At 39.7% G+C, this 21,648-nt stretch overlaps 1 protein-coding gene across 1 annotated transcript in view; it reads right to left on the reverse strand.

Moving 5' to 3' along the window:
• The window catches only part of LOC120299281 (cytosolic phospholipase A2 beta-like), a 46,835-nt gene that overhangs the window by 15,027 nt on the left and 10,160 nt on the right, over window positions 1-21,648 (reverse strand). Inside the window, exons 2-13 of the mRNA XM_039323926.1 lie at window positions 18,852-18,983; window positions 18,264-18,322; window positions 15,930-15,972; window positions 15,630-15,693; window positions 12,235-12,362; window positions 11,440-11,544; window positions 10,660-10,697; window positions 9,476-9,611; window positions 7,449-7,585; window positions 6,566-6,788; window positions 6,166-6,283; window positions 3,142-3,282 (exon numbers count right to left, since the gene is read on the reverse strand). Of these exons, the coding sequence (XP_039179860.1) occupies window positions 3,142-3,282; window positions 6,166-6,283; window positions 6,566-6,788; window positions 7,449-7,585; window positions 9,476-9,611; window positions 10,660-10,697; window positions 11,440-11,544; window positions 12,235-12,362; window positions 15,630-15,693; window positions 15,930-15,972; window positions 18,264-18,322; window positions 18,852-18,983 (1,324 nt within the window). The remainder of the gene's footprint in view (window positions 1-3,141; window positions 3,283-6,165; window positions 6,284-6,565; window positions 6,789-7,448; window positions 7,586-9,475; window positions 9,612-10,659; window positions 10,698-11,439; window positions 11,545-12,234; window positions 12,363-15,629; window positions 15,694-15,929; window positions 15,973-18,263; window positions 18,323-18,851; window positions 18,984-21,648) is intronic.

Raw genomic sequence — 21,648 nt, forward strand, 5'->3', positions numbered from 1 at the left:
TCCAACTCTGCAGCCACCAAACGGATCCTGAAAAGAACAGAATTGGCCCTAATCAGAAATGAACTTCACACAAAAAGATTCCTCCTAGACCAAATTAACAAAGATCTCCTCACACTCCACCTCAAACTCAGCAACAAGATCCACCCCGCACTTTGGGACAAATCCAAACAACTCGCCGTCTGGAGAGCCAAAACACAGACCACCCTCAAGACAGATACACACACCAACAAACTCCGAAGACTACAAGAATGCCAGAAACAAACCCCTCCTCCCTCACAGCCACACATGAAACAAACAGTGCATAACATCTCAGATAGGATCCTCACCAAAGCCGAAACCAATGTCCTTTCGAAAGGATTCAACTTTGCAGTCGCTCCCAAACACATCTCCACTGAAACCATTATATGTGGAGTTGAAACCAGCCTGACCAAAATCAACCCCGATGACGCTAACAGAATCAGACTTGAAATCACCAACATCCTCTGCACCAGCAAGCCACCCAAAAGCAACTTACCCAAAGAGGAACAGACAACATTACGTAACCTGAAAGAAGACACCAGCATAATAATCCTACCAGCAGACAAGGGCAACGCCACAGTGGTTATGAACACATCTGACTACCAAACCAAATTAACCAACCTACTCCAAGACTCCACATACAAACCCCTAAATACAGATCCCACCACCTACCTGGAAAAAACCACCAGATCCAAAATAAAAGCCTCCCCCATTAGCGAAGAGATCCAGCAAAGAATCATTCCCAGAGAAAAATCATCCAGATGCCCCAAACTCTATGGTCTCCCCAAGATACACAAAGAAGGAACCCCACTCAGACCTATAGTCAGCTCCATAGGCTCACCTCTACAAAACCTAGCCAAATTTCTCGCCAAACAACTACAGCCCTATGCAGAATCCATCACCTCACATGTAAAAAACTCATTCCAGTTTATAGAGATCATAAAGAAACAAAACTTACAGCCCAGCGACCTACTAGTGAGCTTCGATGTCATATCCCTCTTCACCCAAGTGCCTATCAAAGAAGCCTTGACAGCTATTCAAAACAAATATACCCCCCCAAACACATCTTAGATCTGACCAACCACTGCCTATCCAACACATACTTCATCTATAATGGACAAAAATACAAACAAACAAAGGAGCACCCATGGGATCACCCCTCTCACCTGTCATTGCAAACCTCTACATGGAACACTTTGAAACCCAAGCTCTAGAAAAATCGGATCACAAACCCAAACTCTGGCTCAGATACGTAGACGACACTTTCATAATCTGGCCACATGGGAAAGAAAAACTGGACAACTTCCTCACACACCTCAACAGCCTACACCCCAAAATACAGTTCACCATGGAAACAGAAGCTAACAACCAACTTCCCTTCCTGGATGTCTTAGTCTACAAGAAATCCAATGGCTCCCTAGGACACACCATCTACCAGAAGAAAACACACACAAACCGCTATCTGCACGCTCTCTCACACCACCACCCAGCACAGATCAACTCTGTAGCCAAGACACTCATCTCCAGAACAAAACGCTTAGCTGACGAACAACACCTAAAACCCGAACTACACACTCTCACCAATGTACTAACATCCAATGGATTCCATAGAAATAAGATTACAAACCTAATCCAAAAAGAAACCCCCACTAAAATCCAAGACAAAGAACAAGAAAACGGCAAAGCCCTCCTCCCATACATAAAAGGCACCACAGACAGAATCAGTAAGATCCTCCATAAACACAACATCAAAACAGCATTCTGCACAAACAGAAAAATATCCACCATCCTTAGAAACCCCAAAGATAAAATTGAATTAGAAAATCAAGGAGTATACGAAATCCCATGCACCACTTGTCCCACCACATACATCGGACAAACCAACAGAAGAATAAGTGCACGCATTGAAGAACATAAGAACTCAGTCAAAAAAGAGGAACCAACATCTTCCCTGGTCCAACACCTTAAAGCCACAGGACATGAAATTGACTTTAAAAATACCAGAACTATCGCCAAAACTGAACATTTTAATAACAGAATAATCAGAGAAGCCATCGAGATAGAAAAACGCCCACACAGCATGAACAAACGAGATGATACCTCCCGCCTACCAGCCATTTGGAAACCCGCCCTTATTGACAAACGACTCCCTAACACAAAAAATGATACCAGACCCACACTCACAAAAACCACACAGGATGTCACCACCACACATCCACGCAAAAAACAAACCCAAAGCCACACCGATGATGAGGCACGACCACAAGCCAGAAGCCAGACCACAGCTGCATCATTAGCCACTTTAAACCCCTCCAATCCATACATGAAGCAAACTGACACCCTCCATGAAGAGGAGGCACGACCACGAACGCGAAGCCAAAAAATAGCAAGGCAGCCCAAAATCTTAAACCCCTCTGCAACTCAGACTAACCTGAGCACAACCAAACAGAACACTCCCCCAGCCAATCAGAGCACAGCCAAGCCCCTAACCATTCAGAACACACCTCCACCCAATCAGAACACAGCCAAGCTCCCACCCAATCAGTTCATACCCCCACTGGCAGTTAAAAGGAAGAAACAGCTAAGACCACACATTGCTGCTCGAAGCACGAAGCTGAAAACACCAGCCTGAAGATGACGAATGGGACTTTGTCGAAACGTCGCCAAGACACTTCCAATTTTACGCGGGAGAAAACCCGAACAACCAAAGACCTACATATATATATATATATATATATATATATATATATATATATATATATATATATATAGTGTTATATATATATAGTGTTATATATATATATAGTGTTATATATGTTTTCTGAGGTTTTCGCGGGTGTTTGTATGTAGGTCTTTGGTTATTCAGGTTTTCTTCCACGTAAAATTGGAAGTGTCTTGGCGACGTTTCGACGAAATCCCTTTCGTCATCTTCAGGCTGGTGTTTTTGGCTTCGTGTAAACAGCATGAGAAGACTACTTATCACTGGAATATTGACACAATGGAGCTCTAAGCACTTTGGAGTAAAATGGCTAGAAACCTAAGGCTGCCCAGGAAGACAGGATCTTTCCAAGATTTCTCTGATAAGTTCTGCTGTATTTTCCTTTAGCTTATAATTAAACAGACCACCTTCCAGATAGCAAATCCGGGACTCTGGGATCTTCTTCACCACCCTTCCCATGAAGAATTCGCTATCAAAATCCTCTGAGCGAATCTGTGCACCATATTTTAGGAAACTCACTTCATAAGGATTGAACTCCAGCCATTCTGCAACAAAGGGATACACAAAGGAGTGAAAGACAGCTTGGTTGGCTACTGATCCAAAAATGAAATTGGACATAGCATATAAGTATTGCTTGAGCAGAGTCCACAAGATTGTCTGGGACACTACACATCTTCTTCATGACTGTTTTCCTTGTTACCTTCTGGGAGGAAGCTCGGTGGTATCTGAACCACCAGAACATCCAGATTCAGTCATAGTTTCGTTCCATACTCTAAACTCTAAAGCTTCCCTTTTCAATTATGTATTCAAGATGGACAGTGATTAATATTTAGATGTTATTTATATGTAATGGTATGGGTTTATACATATGTTGTATGTCAGAACCCTGTCTTTCTATGGGCATGGGGTTTCTTGTTCTTTTCGGGTTCTGCTATTCTCCTGAGGGGAAGGGGGAAGCTTGGGACTGCTGATGTGTATTTCCTTTGCTCTATTCCTTGCTCTATTCTTCTTTGATGTTTCTCCATTGGGGTGAGAATGGAATTTGGCTCCAGCCATCTGCCTTATCTCCGGGCACAGAAGACACAGTGCAGAGAGATCAAACAGCCTTGGAAGCAGCGCCTTATCACCCCATTCCCATAGCATTTTCACACTTGCAGATTGGCCTGTTTGACTCATCGAGATGGACAGTTGGGATGGGGTTACAATTGATTCTTTTGACCTATTGATTCATGCGGGAAACCCTCAAATACTGCCTTCTATTCCTGCTGTCAACATCTCCCAATAAAAGTTCCTTTTGAAATGATGTCCATTTCAAGAGTTCTGCTTTCTTGGTAGGACTGATTGAGCAGGTCCTTACATTGTATATAGCATGTTTAAATGTGTGTTATGTACAGTATGTGTACACTTTGAGAGCAAGCAACTAAATTTCATTTTTAATGTCTGCCAATGTGCCCAGAGTAAAAAATGACAATAAAGGTTATGTAATTAATCTAATTAAATCAGAAGAAAGAAAGAAAGAAAGAAAGAAAGAAAGAAAGAAAGAAAGAAAGAAAGAAAGACCTCCAGAGAAATTTCCTGTAGAAAAAAATAGCATCAGACAAACAACCATCTTGTCCCAATTACCCTGATAAATTTTGTAACATCTACCACAAATCTAAATGCAAAGCATGACAAACCAGAAGTTTTTATTCAAAGAACAACTTGCATCACTATGTTTATAAAATAGAGAATAATGAAAAGCTGTTTAAGGGAATAATTTATAGCTCTTTAAATACTTATTCAAATCTTATGCATAAGTTTCTAAAAGAAAATTTCTGGAACTACCTGTAATTCTTAGCCAATAAAAGATAATGTCATTTCCTCTTACTCAGATATAGATTTGAATCACTAGCTTTCAACATATTAGGTTTTTGGAGGTTAAACGTGGATGCTTTAAAAAAAGGCCTAGTTGCTCAGCAAAAACATAAGCAGGTCCTTTCAAACATTCAAAATATTGATGTAGAGGAGAACAGTTTTCATTATTCTAAATAACAATGCAAGCAGAGATAACTTAGATCAGGACAGGAAACTGGTTCCCTGCTGGATGTTTTGGGCTTTAACTCTTATCAGTGCAAATTGTTGTGGCAAGTTCTTAAAGAGATGGGAGTACCAGACCATCTTATTTGTCTCTTGAGAAACCTATAAGTGGGTCAAGAAGCAACAGTGAGAACTGGACACGGAACCACTAATTGGTTCAAAATTGGAAAAGGAGTCTGGCAAGGCTGTATACTGTCACCCTGCCTATTTAACTTATATGTAGAGCACATCATGAGAAAGGCAGGGCTAGATGAATCAAAAGTTGGAATTAAGATTGCTGGGACAAATATCAACAACCTAAGATATGCAGATAATACCACTCTAATGGCAGAAAGTGAAGAGGAACTAAAGAGCCTCTTGATGCGGGTGAAAAAGGAGAGTGCAAAAGTAGGCTTGAAACTCAACATTAAGAAAACTAAGATCATGGCATCTGGCCCTCTCAATTCCTGGCAAATAGAAATGGAGGTAGTGACAGATTTTATTTTCCTAGGCTCCAAGATCACTGCAGATGGGGACTGCAGCCAAGAAATTAAAAGACGCTTGCTCCTGGGGAGGAAAGCTATGGCAAATCTAGACAGCATATTAAAAGGCAGAGACATCACCCTTACAACAAAAATACATATAATCAAGGCCATGGTTTTCCCAGTTGCAATGTATGGCTATGAAAGTTGAACCATAAGAAAGGCTGAGCACCAAAGAATTGAGGCCTTTGAACTATGATGCTGGAGAAGACTCCTGCAAGTCCCTTGAACTGCAAGGCGTTCAACTGGTCAGTCTTAAAAGAGATAAACCCTGACTGTTTTTTAGCAGGCCAGATCCTGAAGTTGAATCTCAAATACTTTGGCCACCTAATGAGAAGGAAGGACTCACTGGAGAAGAGCCTCATGCTGGAAAAGATTGAGGGCAATAAAGAAGGGGATGACAGAGAATGAGGTGGCTGGATGGAGTCACTGAAGCAGTAGGTGTGAGCTTAAATGGACAATGGTAGAGAACAGGAAGACCTGAAGGAACATTGTCCATGGGGTCACGATAGGTCAGACACGACTTCGCAACTAACAACAACAACAACAAAGCATCTCTAACCTATCAATAGCTTAAATATTACAGTACTACATTTTTATCTTTGATCTTCTGCACGATCTTTCTGCCTTGATGACATTGGGTAGAACTGAGTATAATGCAACCTTTTCTATACAATCCATGTAGAAGTACTCTAAGAGATTTGTGATAAATAGGAAGTACTTGTTCTGTTAAATTCAAGGTCAACATTTTTTCTCCTCTCTTCCAATGCCTATAGCATGCAACCAAAATCTAAATTTCCACAGTGGAGAGACTGGTATGTGATTACCCACCTCTAAAGTCAAAAGTGCTGACATGATCCTGTTTGACATTTATGGCTGTATAAATAGGAAAGGGGTTCTGCCCCTGAGTCAAAGCCTGTTGCTGTTCTGAAAGCTTAGTGGGATTTGCCTTCAAATAAAGGGAAACAAAATAAATATTTTAACATATGCATCATTCAATAGAAGAGAATACATGTAGCTCAGCGTTAAACTGTGAAATCCTTGATATTCTCTGAGCCTGGTTGTTTGTTTTCAGATGTTTCATTACCCAACTAGATAACATCATCAGTGCTCAGAAGTGTGAGGCAACCCACACTCACCAGCACAGATGATATTACATAATGTCACATTCCTGCTTCAATAGAAGAAACTAGCGAGCACATCTTTGCTGCATAACAAATAATTAACATACTCCATTGTGGAAAAAAGCTTCCTGAATAAGGGCCCAGAGTGCTGTAAAAGATGAAAGATGACCAGCTTTGATCCGCTCAGTTAGCTCCTTATGATACTGCTTCAATCTTTCACTAGAAATAGTATCCTTTTTGTTCTTGATCAACTCTCTTTTCAAATTTCTGATGTGGTTGTTGAAACTTTGATGGGACCAGTCAATATGACGATACAAATTTGTCAGTGTCCTGCAGTAGTAGGAAAAATGATATTTAATAAAATAAAATAAAAATTCTCCACTAGTATATATTCATAGTATTTTACAAGCATTTTAGAAATATCCTGTTCTTGTAAAGTGAGAAATCTGATGTCGATATCTATTTTTCAAGTTGAATTGCCCAAAGAATTCAACCCACATGGTTTTAATTAACTCTTTGGACGCACATTTTGAAATAGAAGAATTTATTCTTGTCCTTTATTAAATGCTGACATATAGTGGACATGGACAATTCAGTTCTAATTATACTTATAGTAATCTTTAACCCCAACGTGAACTTCATCTTTTTTTCTGGCTGAAAGATATGAATATTCATCTTGATTCTCAACTTTTAATCCAGCCTTCGATAATATTGTTGAATCATTTTACATTCAGAATTGGGGTGTGGGATATTTCTGCTCCACCAAGGAATCCCTTCCATTCTTTCTGCTCAGTAGAACATTGACTTTCATAGTCCTACTCTAATGAAGGAGTACAGGGAGTGAAGTCCCAAAAATACTCATCATGGTAAAGCAGGCTGAATAATGTATTTTTCTAATTGAATTCATTTCCACAGACATAATGTTCTCAGCACTGGGCCCAGTATAATTGGAATTCTAATAAAATGTAACACATTTATCTTAGTTTTTACCACGTTGATCCAGAAGCACTGGTGATATATGTAATGCAATCCAAAAGGTTCAGTTTCTGGAAGGCTGAGAGATGACCATATAATGATGTCATGGCTCTGATACCACCTCCAGTTGCCACAAGAGCAATCACTGGGACCTGTTAGAAATATATACAATCACTTCATCAATAATATAAACATAGTACAATCTTGGATTCTAGAATATAAATTCCAAGTTATCTTTTAATAGATCAAATTGGTAGTTCCAGTTTCCAGTGGGGAAAATGGCAGCTTAACTGTCTCCAAACGGAAACAGTGTTGCAGCTTTTTTCACTTCCAGTTATTGAGGGAGGATGCTTTTTCTTCCTCTAGATTTAAGAAAGAAACTTGAAATTAACATATGTCCTTCCTACTGTCACACCTCATGAATAAGTCATAGAAAAAGATTTTTTCCCCGATTGGTTAGTGAATTGAGCAACAGATAGGTGAGTTCAGGTGAGCTCACAGCTATATCATAGCCTAAATTTATGGATACTAAAACTGACATTCCTCATTCTAATGCAATTTTTAGATTATAATTTCTTCTTCAGTTAAAGAGAGATTTTGTTTAAATATGACTGGTGATTGTCATTATTTCAGGGACTATAATATTTAGAAATCTCTGACAACTTTATTGATTTTTGCTTGCCTCACAAAAACTACACTAAAGAGATTAAAATAAAATAAAATAATTTTTTAAAATTTAAAAAGGAAAAAAATAAAAGAAAAAACTCTTGTATAGGAAAGCTGCCTTGTTTATATATCAGTTATAAAACAAAACCTTGAAGGTCAATTACCAGAACACAAGATGGCTACTTTAAAGAAAATGTTTGATTTATGGAATGTGACGATAATTTTTTACTGGAACCAGAAGTAACAACTGAAAATGAACAAATCCTTCTGGAAACAATTGAGATAGATTCACTGGATTACAAATGCAATTAGATGTTCATTCAAACATTGAAAAGGACATTGTGGATTTCCCTTTCAAATTGAAATATAAGAAATTTATTGGAGTTACTTCATGGAAATTGGAAGTGGACTTGAAAGATGATAAAAATTTCAATAAAAGAGGAAAAGACACTAAAAGAAAATGAGTCAGAATTTTATTTATGGGATTTAAGAATGGTTGGGAGTAAAAAGAAAAATATAAAATTGGTTTATCTGACTAACTGGCTAAATAATGAGCTTATTTTTTATGATGATATTGAATGGTTATATGGATTGGATACTGTTGGGTTTTTTTTAGAAATATCTAACGGGGTAGTAGATGAGTTTTTGACATCTACACAAGGGGAAATTATTTTTGATAATGTTTAATTAATTTTTATAATGTTTAATTGTTAAGAAAGGCATGAGAGGAACATAGACTAAATGGACAAGAGGGATATATATTTATGTCATTTTTGTTAATTTTGACTGGATCTAGGCTAAGTAATAAAGAGAGCTGAAGATTTAGATATGCATTTTAAAAGCTTATAAAGTTTTGGCTCCTAAGTAAGGAGCTGGACAAACCTCTGCAATTTTCTTGAGAAGACTTTTCAGAAGTGGTTTGCAATCTCTTCTTTCCTAAGGCTGAGAGAGTGACTGGCCTAAATTCATGCAGCTGGCTTCGTAACTAGTGCAGACCTAGAACTCACACCTTCTGAGTTTCTAATCTAATGCCTTAACCACTAGACCAGACTGGCTCTCTTTATAGTCAGCTTATATGTAGGATCAAACTATATACAAACAGAGGTTTAGATCTGTGCAAATCCAAAATGGATATCCAGAAACTGGATTTTGTAACATTCCATGAATTTAAGTAACAATTTGATTTCTAGAAATCCAGTATGGCTTCCATTTTGTGCCCAGACAACATAGCATACCTCAATCTCTGTTAGAATCATACAGATGGCAGCTCCTTAACTTACATTTTCAATCTAGCGTGCTGTGCAAGCACAATTATGTTTGGCAATAACATGATGGTAATTCATTAACATGCAAATAATTACAAGATGTCCACATACCTCATCCTCTTGTAACTCCTCTCCTAGATTAAAAAGCTTATATAGGGCATCTGCAACAACCTTTTTCCTTTTGCGCAGATAACCCTGCTCATCAGGACAAAGCTCGTAACCCAAACGCACATGAAGATTCTGTGACCTGGAACACAGAAATAGCCACATCACTGCTAAACATAGACTAGATGTCTGATCATTTAAACAATAATGCAGTTAGCTGATATCAATTCACAACTTACAGGCATTTACCGGATTTGGTTTCAGGTCTGTATGGGAATCAAAATCAGCCCCATGCCAATCAGTTGAGGATTGCTGGATGCTCTTCATTGCACTAAGCCTTGATTTCCTCCTCCTTCGATGGACTTGTTTTATGCAAAGGGAACACCTCGGGAGGAAGTCCAGCCTTAGACCATTGGAGCATGCCCAGCAATACCATCAATTAATTCATGGGTACCCAACTGGCTTCTTATGTTGATATGAAGTTATATCTGAAGCCTACAGCAGATTAGACTACAATTAGAAAAACCAAGTTCTCATTCAAAGAGTGTTGAATGGTCAGAAGCTACATCTCAGCTTCTTAACTACAGGAAGGGCTGTGGCTGATTTTTTCCTTTTCCTTTTCAGGTTTGGGAAAACTGTTTAAGGCTTTGGGGAAACTCTCTGTGAAAAGTTTAAGGGCAAAGATGAGACACAGAGGGAAACTGTTCTCCTTCCCACTTTTCAGGGCGAAATCAAAGCAGTGAAATAGGGTAGTTTTGCTCCTGAATTTCTGAAGAAGTACGAATGAGATACTAGGGCAGCAGTTCTCAACCTATGGGTCACGACCCCATTTGGGGTTGATCGACCATTTTATGGGGGTCGCGAAACAACGCGATCTGCCATTTCCCCCCCAGGGGGCGGCACCGTGCATGCACGCCACGCATGGGGGCAGCCCCGCGCATGCATGCCGCGCATGGGGGCAGCCCACGCGTGCGCACCGCGCATGGGGGCGGCCCCACGCATGCGTGCCGCGCATGGGGGCGGAACGTCCATGTGACAGGGGTCGCCATCACACGAAGATTGAGAACCGCTGTACTAGGGAGTTGCATGCAAGCCTCAAATGGGGCACATGTCATTTATGCTGAGGATAAACTGTCTTTCCTTTGCATTCACTCAGTGTATTAACTATGCCAAGAAAGAAAATACCTTACCAGTCCATTACCTGGAGATACAGGTCAAAGGTACTACCCTAAAAAGCAAAAAACATGCCTTAGTGAAGACAGTGAATCTGGACCAAAAAGGGGTAGAGGGACAAATAAGTTGGGCATATGAAAAAACAATAACCAAACGAACTCTTTAGATTTGTTCAACTGAGGAGGCATAAGAGCACTTAAATTCATTTTATCAATCAGTAAAGAAACTCAGAAAGTGCTATATTAGACTTATTCTTGAAATTTCAGTAATTCGTATTTTGAATTACTGAATAGAGCTTCTAGTATGTTGCTCCCTACTTCAAAATAAGAAATTCCTATTAGCTCATTATGTAGTTTATGAAGTTTATGTATGATTTCTGACCAGCAGTCAGTTACATTGAATAGCAACCTTTTGTGTTGCTGTTTTTTTTTAAAAAAAAATTAACAATATCAGGAAATGTGATCTGTTGGAATATTCATGAGCAGGAAGAGTCATGTGGAAACTTAGTCAGCCAATGTGAAGAAAGTGCTACTGAGTCTGTGGAAAAAGGTATTGAGTTAGAAGCTGAATTTTCAGTCTCAGGTTTGTCTCTGTATCTCTCTGTAAGAAGTCTTCAATTGAGCTATGTTGCTGTAAAGAAGAATGTATGGTATTGTAAATATTTTTATATGAATATAAAGAAGTTATTTTGAATCAGCTAAATGCAGTCAACTGTGAGAGCTTTTGATTTATTTTTTCACCAATAGAGAAATTAAAATTCTCTAACATGATCATTCATTTTAAAAATCAAAACTTGCCTTCCCCGTTGGTAATTCAACTTTGACTTGATAGCCAACTGGAAGCAGTTTCAAAGGCAGAATTAAAGAATAATCAGAATCACTGTCCTCGTTAGGTAAAATGTTCTGGGAAGAAAAAAAAAGATGAGCCAAATGAAAAAGATGCATACTAAAAATGAAGATTACTTATTGTTTAATGGTGATCATGATAATGATGATTAGCTGGCCTTTCAGTCACTGAATGAACTTTTCATTCAGGAAAATTCAGGTTAAAGTTTTAAAAAACCCTAGCTGAATCTGAAAATTCTTGAACCTCAAGAATTGTTTGGACTCTTTTCTTCTATTTTCCTTTAACTTTTTATTAAACCTTCATTAAATTTACAGTAATTCTTGCTGGTTCAGAGGAAACCTTTTTGCCATCTAGCACAAGTCTGGGGTAAAGAAATGTATGTATTCAACAGCTATATGGAAGCAGACTGTCTCATCGTATTTTGGCTACCATTTTCAAATTATTTTAAAAAGTGAAAACAAGAAAATAGCTAACCACAAAAATGAAGAGTGAAGATGGCAAGAATAACAAGACCAGATTGGGGGGAAAAAAACCAACCCACACAATCTAAAAGTGGCCACTTGCCAAAGACCTGGATGAAGACCCAAATCTTCAAGACTCTTTGAAACATCAGCAGGATGGTACTGATGGCTATTTATTTATTGCTATACTATAACCCAATGAATAACTGGCCATCCATGGAAAAGGGATACATTCATACTTATTTCCCTGTGCTGCTGTGGGTACATAGTAACTGAGACAATTACCTGAGTTTTAACTTTTAGTACTGGTCCAAAGCTTTTTATGCAATGAAAGCGGAAGGAATCTAAATTTGTGCTTGTCTTCTGTGTTCCTTCATAAGATTGTTGGACTGAAAAGACCACATTTCTATTGGCTAAAATAAAACAATACATGATAAATTAGGCATTATATATTTATGCTTCCAAAAATGTGTTGTTGAACACTTTATTTTAGCATGGACGCTTGTTATTTTGTATTTATAAATAAATTATTGAACTGCATCCTTTGTCAAATGGATCAGACATACAGTAGACATAGAACCCCATGTCTCTTTCATACATACAATATTTAATACTATGACTGTATAAAAGGATATTCTGCTTACAGCTTGTGAATATGAAAGAATTGTTAGATTAGGTCAAAAGTCTTGCTAAAATTTAGATAATTTATAACCAGGTATGCATAAGTGAATATAGCCTGAAGAATCTAATATCAGCTGATACATTAAACTGGCAGGGCTTTTTTCTGTTTTCATAAATCTGATACAAAGAAAATACAACACTTTAAAAAAAATTGAACTCCACCTCAAATTCACATTTTGCCAATTGCCATTCACATTTTATAATTTGAATATAAAATTAAATATTTTATTCAGATTTCACACTACTTTCACTTTAACATTCAGATGCTTCAGATGTGATAGATCTGGATACTGATAGAAATCATGAACACTATATCAAAAACAGTGTACTCTAAATATTATTGCATACCAAAAATCAAGTCCCACAAAATACACAATGTTAAAAGAGAAGGTTTTAACTTTTAACTTTTTTAACTTTAGCTAAAATCATCTGCATACTGATAATACCACATCCTATGTCATTGAATGACCTCACCCAGCAGTTTCACACAGGTGTCAAAAAAGAGTGGTGAGGAAGCTATGCCACAAAGTGGGAGTGAAGCTATTCTCCAAAGCACCTGAAGGCAGGACAAGAAGCAATGGATGGAAACTAACCAAAGAGAGAAGCAACCTAGAACTAAGGAGGAACTTCCTGACAGTTAGAACAATTAATCAGTTGAACAATCTGCCTCCAGAAGCGGTGAATGCTCCAACACTGGAAGTCTTTAAGAAGAGACTGGACAGCCATTTGTCTGAAATGGTATAGAGTTTCCTGCCTGAGCAGGGGGTTGGACTAGATGGCCTACAAGGTCAACTTTCAACTTTATTATTATTATTAATTTACTCAAAGCTGAGCAACAAAAAAGTCAGCACATTTTTCAAAAATATTTTAATACATATATCATATTAAATATTAACCATGTGCAGTAATTACTTTAAAATAATACTCTTTAAATATTCTCCAGAGCCAGTGATGGCAAACCTTTTAGAGATCGAGTGCCCAAACTGCAACCCAAAATTCATTTATTGCTGGGTGCCAGGTGGAAGTGGCCAATTGGGTGGGCATGGCTGTGGTTGTCACAGCCAATTGGGTGGGCATGGCCTGGATGGGCATCGCCACCTCGATGATGCTTGTGGGGAGAGATGCCTGTGGGGGCCGGGCAGGGTTGGGGAAAATCCAGGGTGTTCCTGGCAGGTGGGGCAATGGACCGGAGGTTCGTCCTGTGGGTAAGGCAAGTCAGGGCGTGGTGGCCAATTGTGCGGGGCAAGGCAAGGCGAGGCAGTGGCCGGGGCCGCTGCTGCCTGACACCATCAGCCCCTGCACACAGAGGCCAGTGAGCACATGGGGGCTGACGGTGTCCTCAGCAGCCACAGCCTGCTAGCTGTCCTGCATCATGGCAAACTGGCCAGGGAGCCCTATCGGCACAGGCGGAAATGGCCCCAGGACAGCCAGAAGGAAGACCCTGCCCAGCCTGGGCCCCATCCACTCGACAGCTCTGATGGGAGTGGCTGCTGCTGCTGCTCTGACCAGCCAACCATGCAGGGAAGCAGCAGGACGTGGAGGGGCAGCTGGGGGTTTGGAGCCACCTCGGCTGCTCTCTGGCAGCCCAATGAGGCAGCGGATCTCACGTACCAGCTGCCCAGACCCCCAACTGCCCCTCTACCTCCTCCTGCTTCCCTGCATGGTTGGCTGGTTGGAGCAGCAGCAGCTGTTGCCCCCATCAGAGCCATCAAGTGGATGGGGCCCAGGCCAGGGAAAGGATTCCTTTTGGCCATCCCAGGGCTGTCTCCTCCCGCGCCGATGGGGCTCCATGGCCAGTTCACCATGATGCAGAACAGCTGGCAGACTGTGGCTGCTGACGGATACTGTTGGCCCCCATACGCTAACTGGCCTCTGTGTGCAGGGGCCTATGGTGTCAGGTAGCAGATCCAGAAGTGAAGCTGTGCCACCCATCTTCGCACTGGTAGGGGCAGCAGTGGGGGAAGGTGGGATCTGGCATACACCCACCCTTTGCTGCTGTTGCCCCACATCATTCCACGTGCACCTCCAGGACGAGCATGCAGGATGATGTGGGGGGGCAGCTTGGAGATATGGGCATGTGCCATAGCACAACGATAGGCAGCACAGCTTCACTTCCAGATCTGCTGCCGGCCAGGCCTGGCAATGCAGGGTTCCCCACCACCACCTCCTGCTCAGCCCCGCACGTTGCCCAGGCGCTGCTGCCCCACGAGGCTGGGCAGCCAGTGTGCCTCATTGGGGCCTGCCCCAGAAAGCAACCAAGGCAGCTCCAGACACCCAGCCACCACTCATCCTCATTCTCCCCTGTGTGGCTGGCCGGTTGAGGGGCTTGGAGCAGCAGCCGATGAAACTCACCACTGGTCACTCGTGCTTGCTCACTCGATCGCTCGCTGTCTGCACCAAATGCTGCTCACTCATTCTCCCACCAAAACTTGCTCCTTTTATAGGTTTCCCTCACCCCACCCAGCTCTCTCAGCTATTCCTGGACCCGCCATGCATGGAGAGGGGGAGGGGAGCGGCCCAGCCCTGTGTCCCTCTGTCTGTGACAATGGTGCACGTGCCCACAGTGAGGGCTCTGCATGCCACCTCTGGCATGCATGCCATAGGTTTGCCACCACGAGCCTATCAGGTTTGTCTTTTTAATAAATTAAAAGAGTATTTTACATATTAAATTACCTGATTAATCAGTCCAGGGCTGCAACTAATAATACCTCTGTAGTTAAAAGGAATCTGGTAAAACACCAGCTGGTTATGTAAGACAAAAAGTCCCTAAAGACAGTGCCAGTCTGGTGTAGTGTTTAAGGTCCCTGCTAGATACCAGGGGCCATGAGTTCTAATCCCACCTTAGCCACAAGCCAGCTGGGTGACCTTGGGCCAGTTCCTCTTTCTCAGCCCTGGGACGCAGGCAATGACAGACCACTTGAAAACTGCAGGAAAAACAGCAGGAGTCAACACTGACTAAAAGTTACCCACACATGTACACAAACGAACAAGGGACATACCTTTCAAAACCTTCTCATTATCCTCCTTGTTCACTCTTACATCCAAAATGGAAAGTTCACGGGCCTATGAAAACCAAAGATGCAACATTGTGTCTAGAACTTCTGATCTATTTCTTTCCTTGCATTACATCATATCCCACAATGCAGTGCTTCCTATGGAGAAAAATGATGGCATATACCCATTTTTCCCAACCTGCCTCTTGCAGATTTTCCAGCCCATGTGGTTAACACGGACCCAACACCTTTAAGGAATACCAAGTTATAGAAGGCTGGTTTACACAAGACTCCAGATAAACTTACCACTAGGACACCATTGGAAATCAGTTGCTCAGAAGGGCCTGGCCTAAAAAGCAGAGGAAAAAAAGAAAAATAAACACAACACACACACAAAAAAAAAACAAATAAGACCAATGTTGTTAGTCTTTGCTGTTTTAGAAATAAGGCCTTGTGGATGACTGACAAGAACAAGAAAGGGAATACAAACAGCTGAAGACACTCCTATTCTATAAATTGCAACTACAGACAGACACATCATTATGATGTTTGTGCATTGTGACACAGAGTAAAATTCTTTACTCATTACATCTTTATCAGTTTGTCCATGAACTGAATTTAAAGGGACACCAATAAAACATAGTGGAGTGTGGAAAAACCAAACCCAAAATATAATAGCAATAGCAGTGATGGGATTGAGCCAGTTTGCACCAGTACGGCAGAACTGGTAGCTAATTTTTGGTTGTCCAGGTCCAGAGTGGACTTCCGTAAGTGGCATCCACATAGAGAACTGGTTGTTCACATATTTGAATCCCACCACTGAGCAATAGCAATAGCACTTAGACTTATATAACACTTCACAGTGCTTTACAGCTCTCTTTAAGCAGTTTACAGAGTCAGCATATTACCCCCAACAATCTAGGTCCTTATTTTACCGACCTCGAAAGGATGCTATCAGAGCCGGTCATAATCAAACTCCTGGAGTGAGCAGTGAGTTAGCCTGCATTACTACATTCTAACCACTGTGATAACAACAACAACAACAACAACAACAACAACAAGATAACAACTGGAACATCACTTGAACACCATTTATATTGACACCCTCAGTCAATTGAAAATGGGCAGTTCTGCTTGGAAAGCTGTGACAATATCTCAAACAACATCTGCCTATCCCAGGTCCTTGGGAAGGACTGAAAGGTAACTGAATGGAGCTGAGTGTTTACTGGTCGGATGCCCTTCCTGATGCCTATGTGGAGTTCAGAGCAGATATTTACTCTTTGCGCCCTGATAAACATCTGTCGCTGCCTAGGATTGAACTCTCAGCCTCCAGATTTTGGGCTTTACCTCTAGGCTATTGCACCACTCAACCAGCCATAAAAATAATAATCCAAAAATAAAACAATACCAGCAGTACTTCAGCACAGCACTGAATTAAAGGATAAGATAATTTGTCCATTAAACACCTTTGTATTTTTCTTTCTTGTTGTAAATTCACCATTGGTGCTTATAGAAGCAAAAAGGCTGATTATATGATTATACATTTAATAAATAAAGCAAGCTCCTTTCTCTTCCACCTACAAAAATAAAATATCTGAGTTAGGGCTCATGCTTAGCCTGGAGAACCTCCTTGAATAGAGATGGAGCCATTACAGGAAATGACTGTCATCATGAAAAAATCCTATTGATTATAATTATTACAGAAGCAAAAGAAGAAGAAAAAGTCTTTTGTTCACCAAATAGACCAGAAACAGATCTTTTTTTCCTGTTTTATATAACTTCTAACTTATGCAATCTATAAATAAAAATACGAAATATAGTTCCTTAAATTCAGAATAATGCGGAATTAGTGGCTAATGATCCTTGTTCAAATCAAATTAGCATTCCAGGATCCAGGTTCTGACAATGCAGTACAGAAACTGGCTATTTTCATTGTTAAGGAAACACACTCAACAACCACAAAAGTGCTCTAGAACTGGCCATCTTTTTGAGAATTTTTTGGGGACAGGGAACTCATCCTGAGATTGAGTTGGAAGGGTGATTCTGTTCTAATTATGGACAGCATATAGAAGAACTAGTGGAACCTCCAAATGGTTGTTTTCACATGATATGAGCTAAATAGGGATGAAAAAATAGTGGTTCAATATCTGCAGGAACTCCAACATGGTTTAGCATATTGTATAATTCAGAACAAAGTTACATCATATTATGTTTCATTTATTTGAATACAGCAGGGGTGTCAAACTGCCGGCCCATGGCCGGATGCATCATGCCAAAACTGTGTCCACCCCATTGCCAGCAATGGAGAAAACGTCGCAATACGTTACAACACATCACGTGATGTTGCGAGTTTGACACCCCTGGAATACAGTATGCTATATAAACAGAAATCTGCTTCAGTCTGTTATGTTACATAAATCCAGGCAATGTATCAGAATATATTTATATTGAATTCTGTAACAGATCATTGCAGAATTGTATGGCTTACTAAACAAAATAGGTAGGACAGGTTGAGGTAGGATAGGATAGGATACTCAAATACCCGAAAACCAAGCTTTATTATCTGCTGAATAATTCAAAGAAGGAATTTCCAAGAACCAAACTATGAACAATGACTTAATCAGCTTTCAAATCACTTACACATCTGAGAGCTTGAATTCCACTTCTAGAAATTCATAACGATAAGGTTGTTCTTGTTTCTGGTAATAGAAAAATATTTATAAAATGTAAGTAATGAAGACAACATTAACATATGCAGTCCACAGGAAAGGAAAGAAGGAAAGGAAAGGAAAGGAAAGGAAAGGAAAGGAAAGGAAAGGAAAGGAAAGGAAAGAAGGAAAGGAAAGGAAAGGAAGTTGAGGTTGCTTCAAATTTTGTTTAGATGACATGTGATTAGAAGCCTAATCCCCTCTATAAGGACACTTCTTTTCTTGGCCACCTGCTATTTTACCAGGAATGGTTGCCTAAGTCTCCTTTAGTTTTGATTTTTGGTGAAGCAAATGGATAGAAATTGTACTTCCACAGAAATAAACTTCCACATTTCAAAATAAACACTTTATACTTATGTCTAGGCTTATAAAACTTTTCCTTAAATTTCACTCTATCTGTGCTTTCCTTCCACAAAACCCATGAAATGTACCATTTAATAAACTTGGGGAAAGAACATCCATTAGGGATAAGGAATAAATGTACCGTACATTATCTTCAAAATAACTTTTTGGCCCTCACCTTTGGTTTTAAGGAGAATTTCTCAAGGATTGGATTTCCAGGCTGGACGTTTGACAAATCAAAAAGAACAATAAATTGGATATCATCACTGGTGATTGGATCAGCATCGCAAACATTCAACTGTATGATATTCTGGGGACAGAAGAGAAGAAATGGCAATTGCAGGCACCTTTTTACTGATGACAATGTAGGTATTTCTGCTATAATATTTTCTTCCAAATTGATGGAATTTTGGCTATTGACATATACTCAGAGTAAGAAATCTAATTAGTCAATCTTATTAACTCTGTATAGCTGCTAATTTATTTACTTATGTATAGTTCATTTATACCCCCCCCCCACAATCTGAATCTTATTTTGGATAATCAATGTGGAAGCTGTTGAGAGAAAGTACTATATATTCTCCACTATCATATACATAAATGGATAAATACAAGTTGTATTTGAAACTTCAGCAGCCAACAATTCTAGCTCTTTAAAATGTGTAGAAAGGTACTGTTTTTCATAATATCTTCTTTGTGTCTATTTCTATTTTATGATGGAGGTCTGTTTTTGAGGAATTCTCATTTCTCTCAGCAGCTTTTGATACCATCTGTTATGGCAAATCTCTAGCTTCAGATGAGTTGGTAATTACCTTTTGTTCCTACTTGGAAACTTTAATCTAAAAAAAAAGCTGCTATTTTTACCTCAAGTCTTTGGAAAAATACAAGATCCTATCTTCATAATATTGTTCCAGTTTATGGTGTCTCAACTTATTGCTCAAAATTATGGATCTTTCAGGTGAAGAACAAAAAGAAGGAAGAACAGAAGCCAAATCAATAATTATGATCATTTGGCGATCTCAGGAGATATTACTGAGGGACTAGCAAACCATCTTCCACTGCCTCTGAATTCTCATTTCAATTCCAAATCATGGTCTCTACCCTGTGACAATACAAAGGCTTTTGTGTCAAGAACCAAAAGGGCCAAGAAAGAAAGGCCTATAAGTTCTTTGACAGATCACATTGGACATCATGTTCCACTTGCAAATAACAGCTTGTCTTATTACTCCCAAGCACTTCAGTTTCTGCAATTAGAAACAATCAAGTCTAGCTATACTCAGACTTAGGGAAATTCAGGAAATTCGGACCTTTGCCTAGAGCTCATGACATCTTGATGTATTGTTGATGGTGAAGGTTTTGTCTTGAGCTTAGACTGGAACCACTCTCCACTCTTCTTTAAGTCATCTATTTAGTCATGTCCTTGATCATTCTGCTAGTGTCAAATTAGCAATGATATCCAGCCCTCTGCAACCCTATCCCAGTTTGGATCAGAATCTCCAAGATCAAGGCATAGAGCTGGCATTAAGATGTTGAAAAAGGTCTTAGATGCTATTTCATCTAAATAATTCTTCCAATGCCAGTGTGGTTAAATAAATATATACAGCCCCATTTCCAGGAAAGATGGAAAATTCACCTGAAAACTTAACCAAAATGTATTTTCTGGGATATTATATTAGGAAAAAATCCCCCCCCCAAAAAACCCTGTCTACTAAGTTCCCAGAAATTATTAGCACTCTTTTCTTTTACAACAGATGCCACTGGCATTTTAAAACCCTCATATTAAATATGTATAATGGAATATGTTTCACTACTGGCAACCTCAGGGTATTTGTTTCCAGTCTTGGCAAGGAATTAACAGTAATCTCTGAACAAAAGGCATTAACTATCTGATCTCTATGCCTACAAACAAAATTTCTGATAAGTACTTTCAGCATGCAAGCATCTCCAAATGATAGAAGCCAAAAATTTCAGTAGTTTGTTTTCTGTTTCAAGTATCAAATCAGGGAGTAAACTTTACAGTTTTGTTTGGAAAAGTCCATTTTGCAATAACATTTTATGGATTTGTTTATCCTGTAAGCTCAAATAGTACGTACTATTTGCAATTACGTTACACTACCTTGATTTTGGTTTGGATCCTAAAATAAAATGTTTCATTCCAGACTGGGTAATAAGAATTCCTGATAGTCTGGGTTCTGAATATCTCCTGCGATGCTGTTGGCAGATGCAAAGTCACATAGCAACGTGATGCAGAAACTACAGCAGGAAAAAGAAGAACTTGGTAATTGTTTTTTCAAATATTCAGCACAGCTTAAGAAACAAAAGAAATATAATGACTACCTTCCTATGGGAATTTAAGAGTGCCACCTCCTTCTAAAAATATCTATTTGTTATAGTTCTATTTGTTATATATTAATCTATACATTATTTGTCATTAAATACATGCCACCAAGAGTGGCAAGCTAAAATTGCAATATAATAGAATAAAATAACAGAGTTGGAAGGGACCTTATAGATCATCTAGTCCAGGGGTAGGCAACCTTGGCTCTTTTATGACTCGTGGACTTCAACTCCCAGAATTCCTGAGCCAGCCAAGTTGAAGTCCACGAGTCATAAAAGAGCCAAGGTTGCCTACCCCTGACCTAGTCCAACCCTCTGCTTAAGCAGGAGACCCTGTATCATTTCTGACAGATGGCTGTCCAGTCTCTTCTTGAAAGCTTCCAAGGATGAAAGACCCACAACATCTGAAGGCAAATTGTTCCATTGGGTGATTGTTCTCACTGTCAGAAGATTTCTCCTTATTTCTAGGTTCTCTCCTCGATCAGTTTCCATCCATTGTTCCTTGTCTGGCCTTCAGGTGCTTTGGAAAATAGGTTGACCCCCCTCCTCTCTGTGACAGCCCCTCAGATATTGAAATACTGCTATCATGTCACTCCTGCTCCTTCTCTTCACTAGACTAGCCATGCCAATTTTCTGCA

This window comes from Crotalus tigris, unplaced genomic scaffold (genome assembly GCF_016545835.1).
Source record: "Crotalus tigris isolate CLP2741 ecotype Arizona unplaced genomic scaffold, ASM1654583v1 scf7180000024286.1529876, whole genome shotgun sequence".
Lineage (NCBI taxonomy): Eukaryota > Metazoa > Chordata > Lepidosauria > Squamata > Viperidae > Crotalus > Crotalus tigris.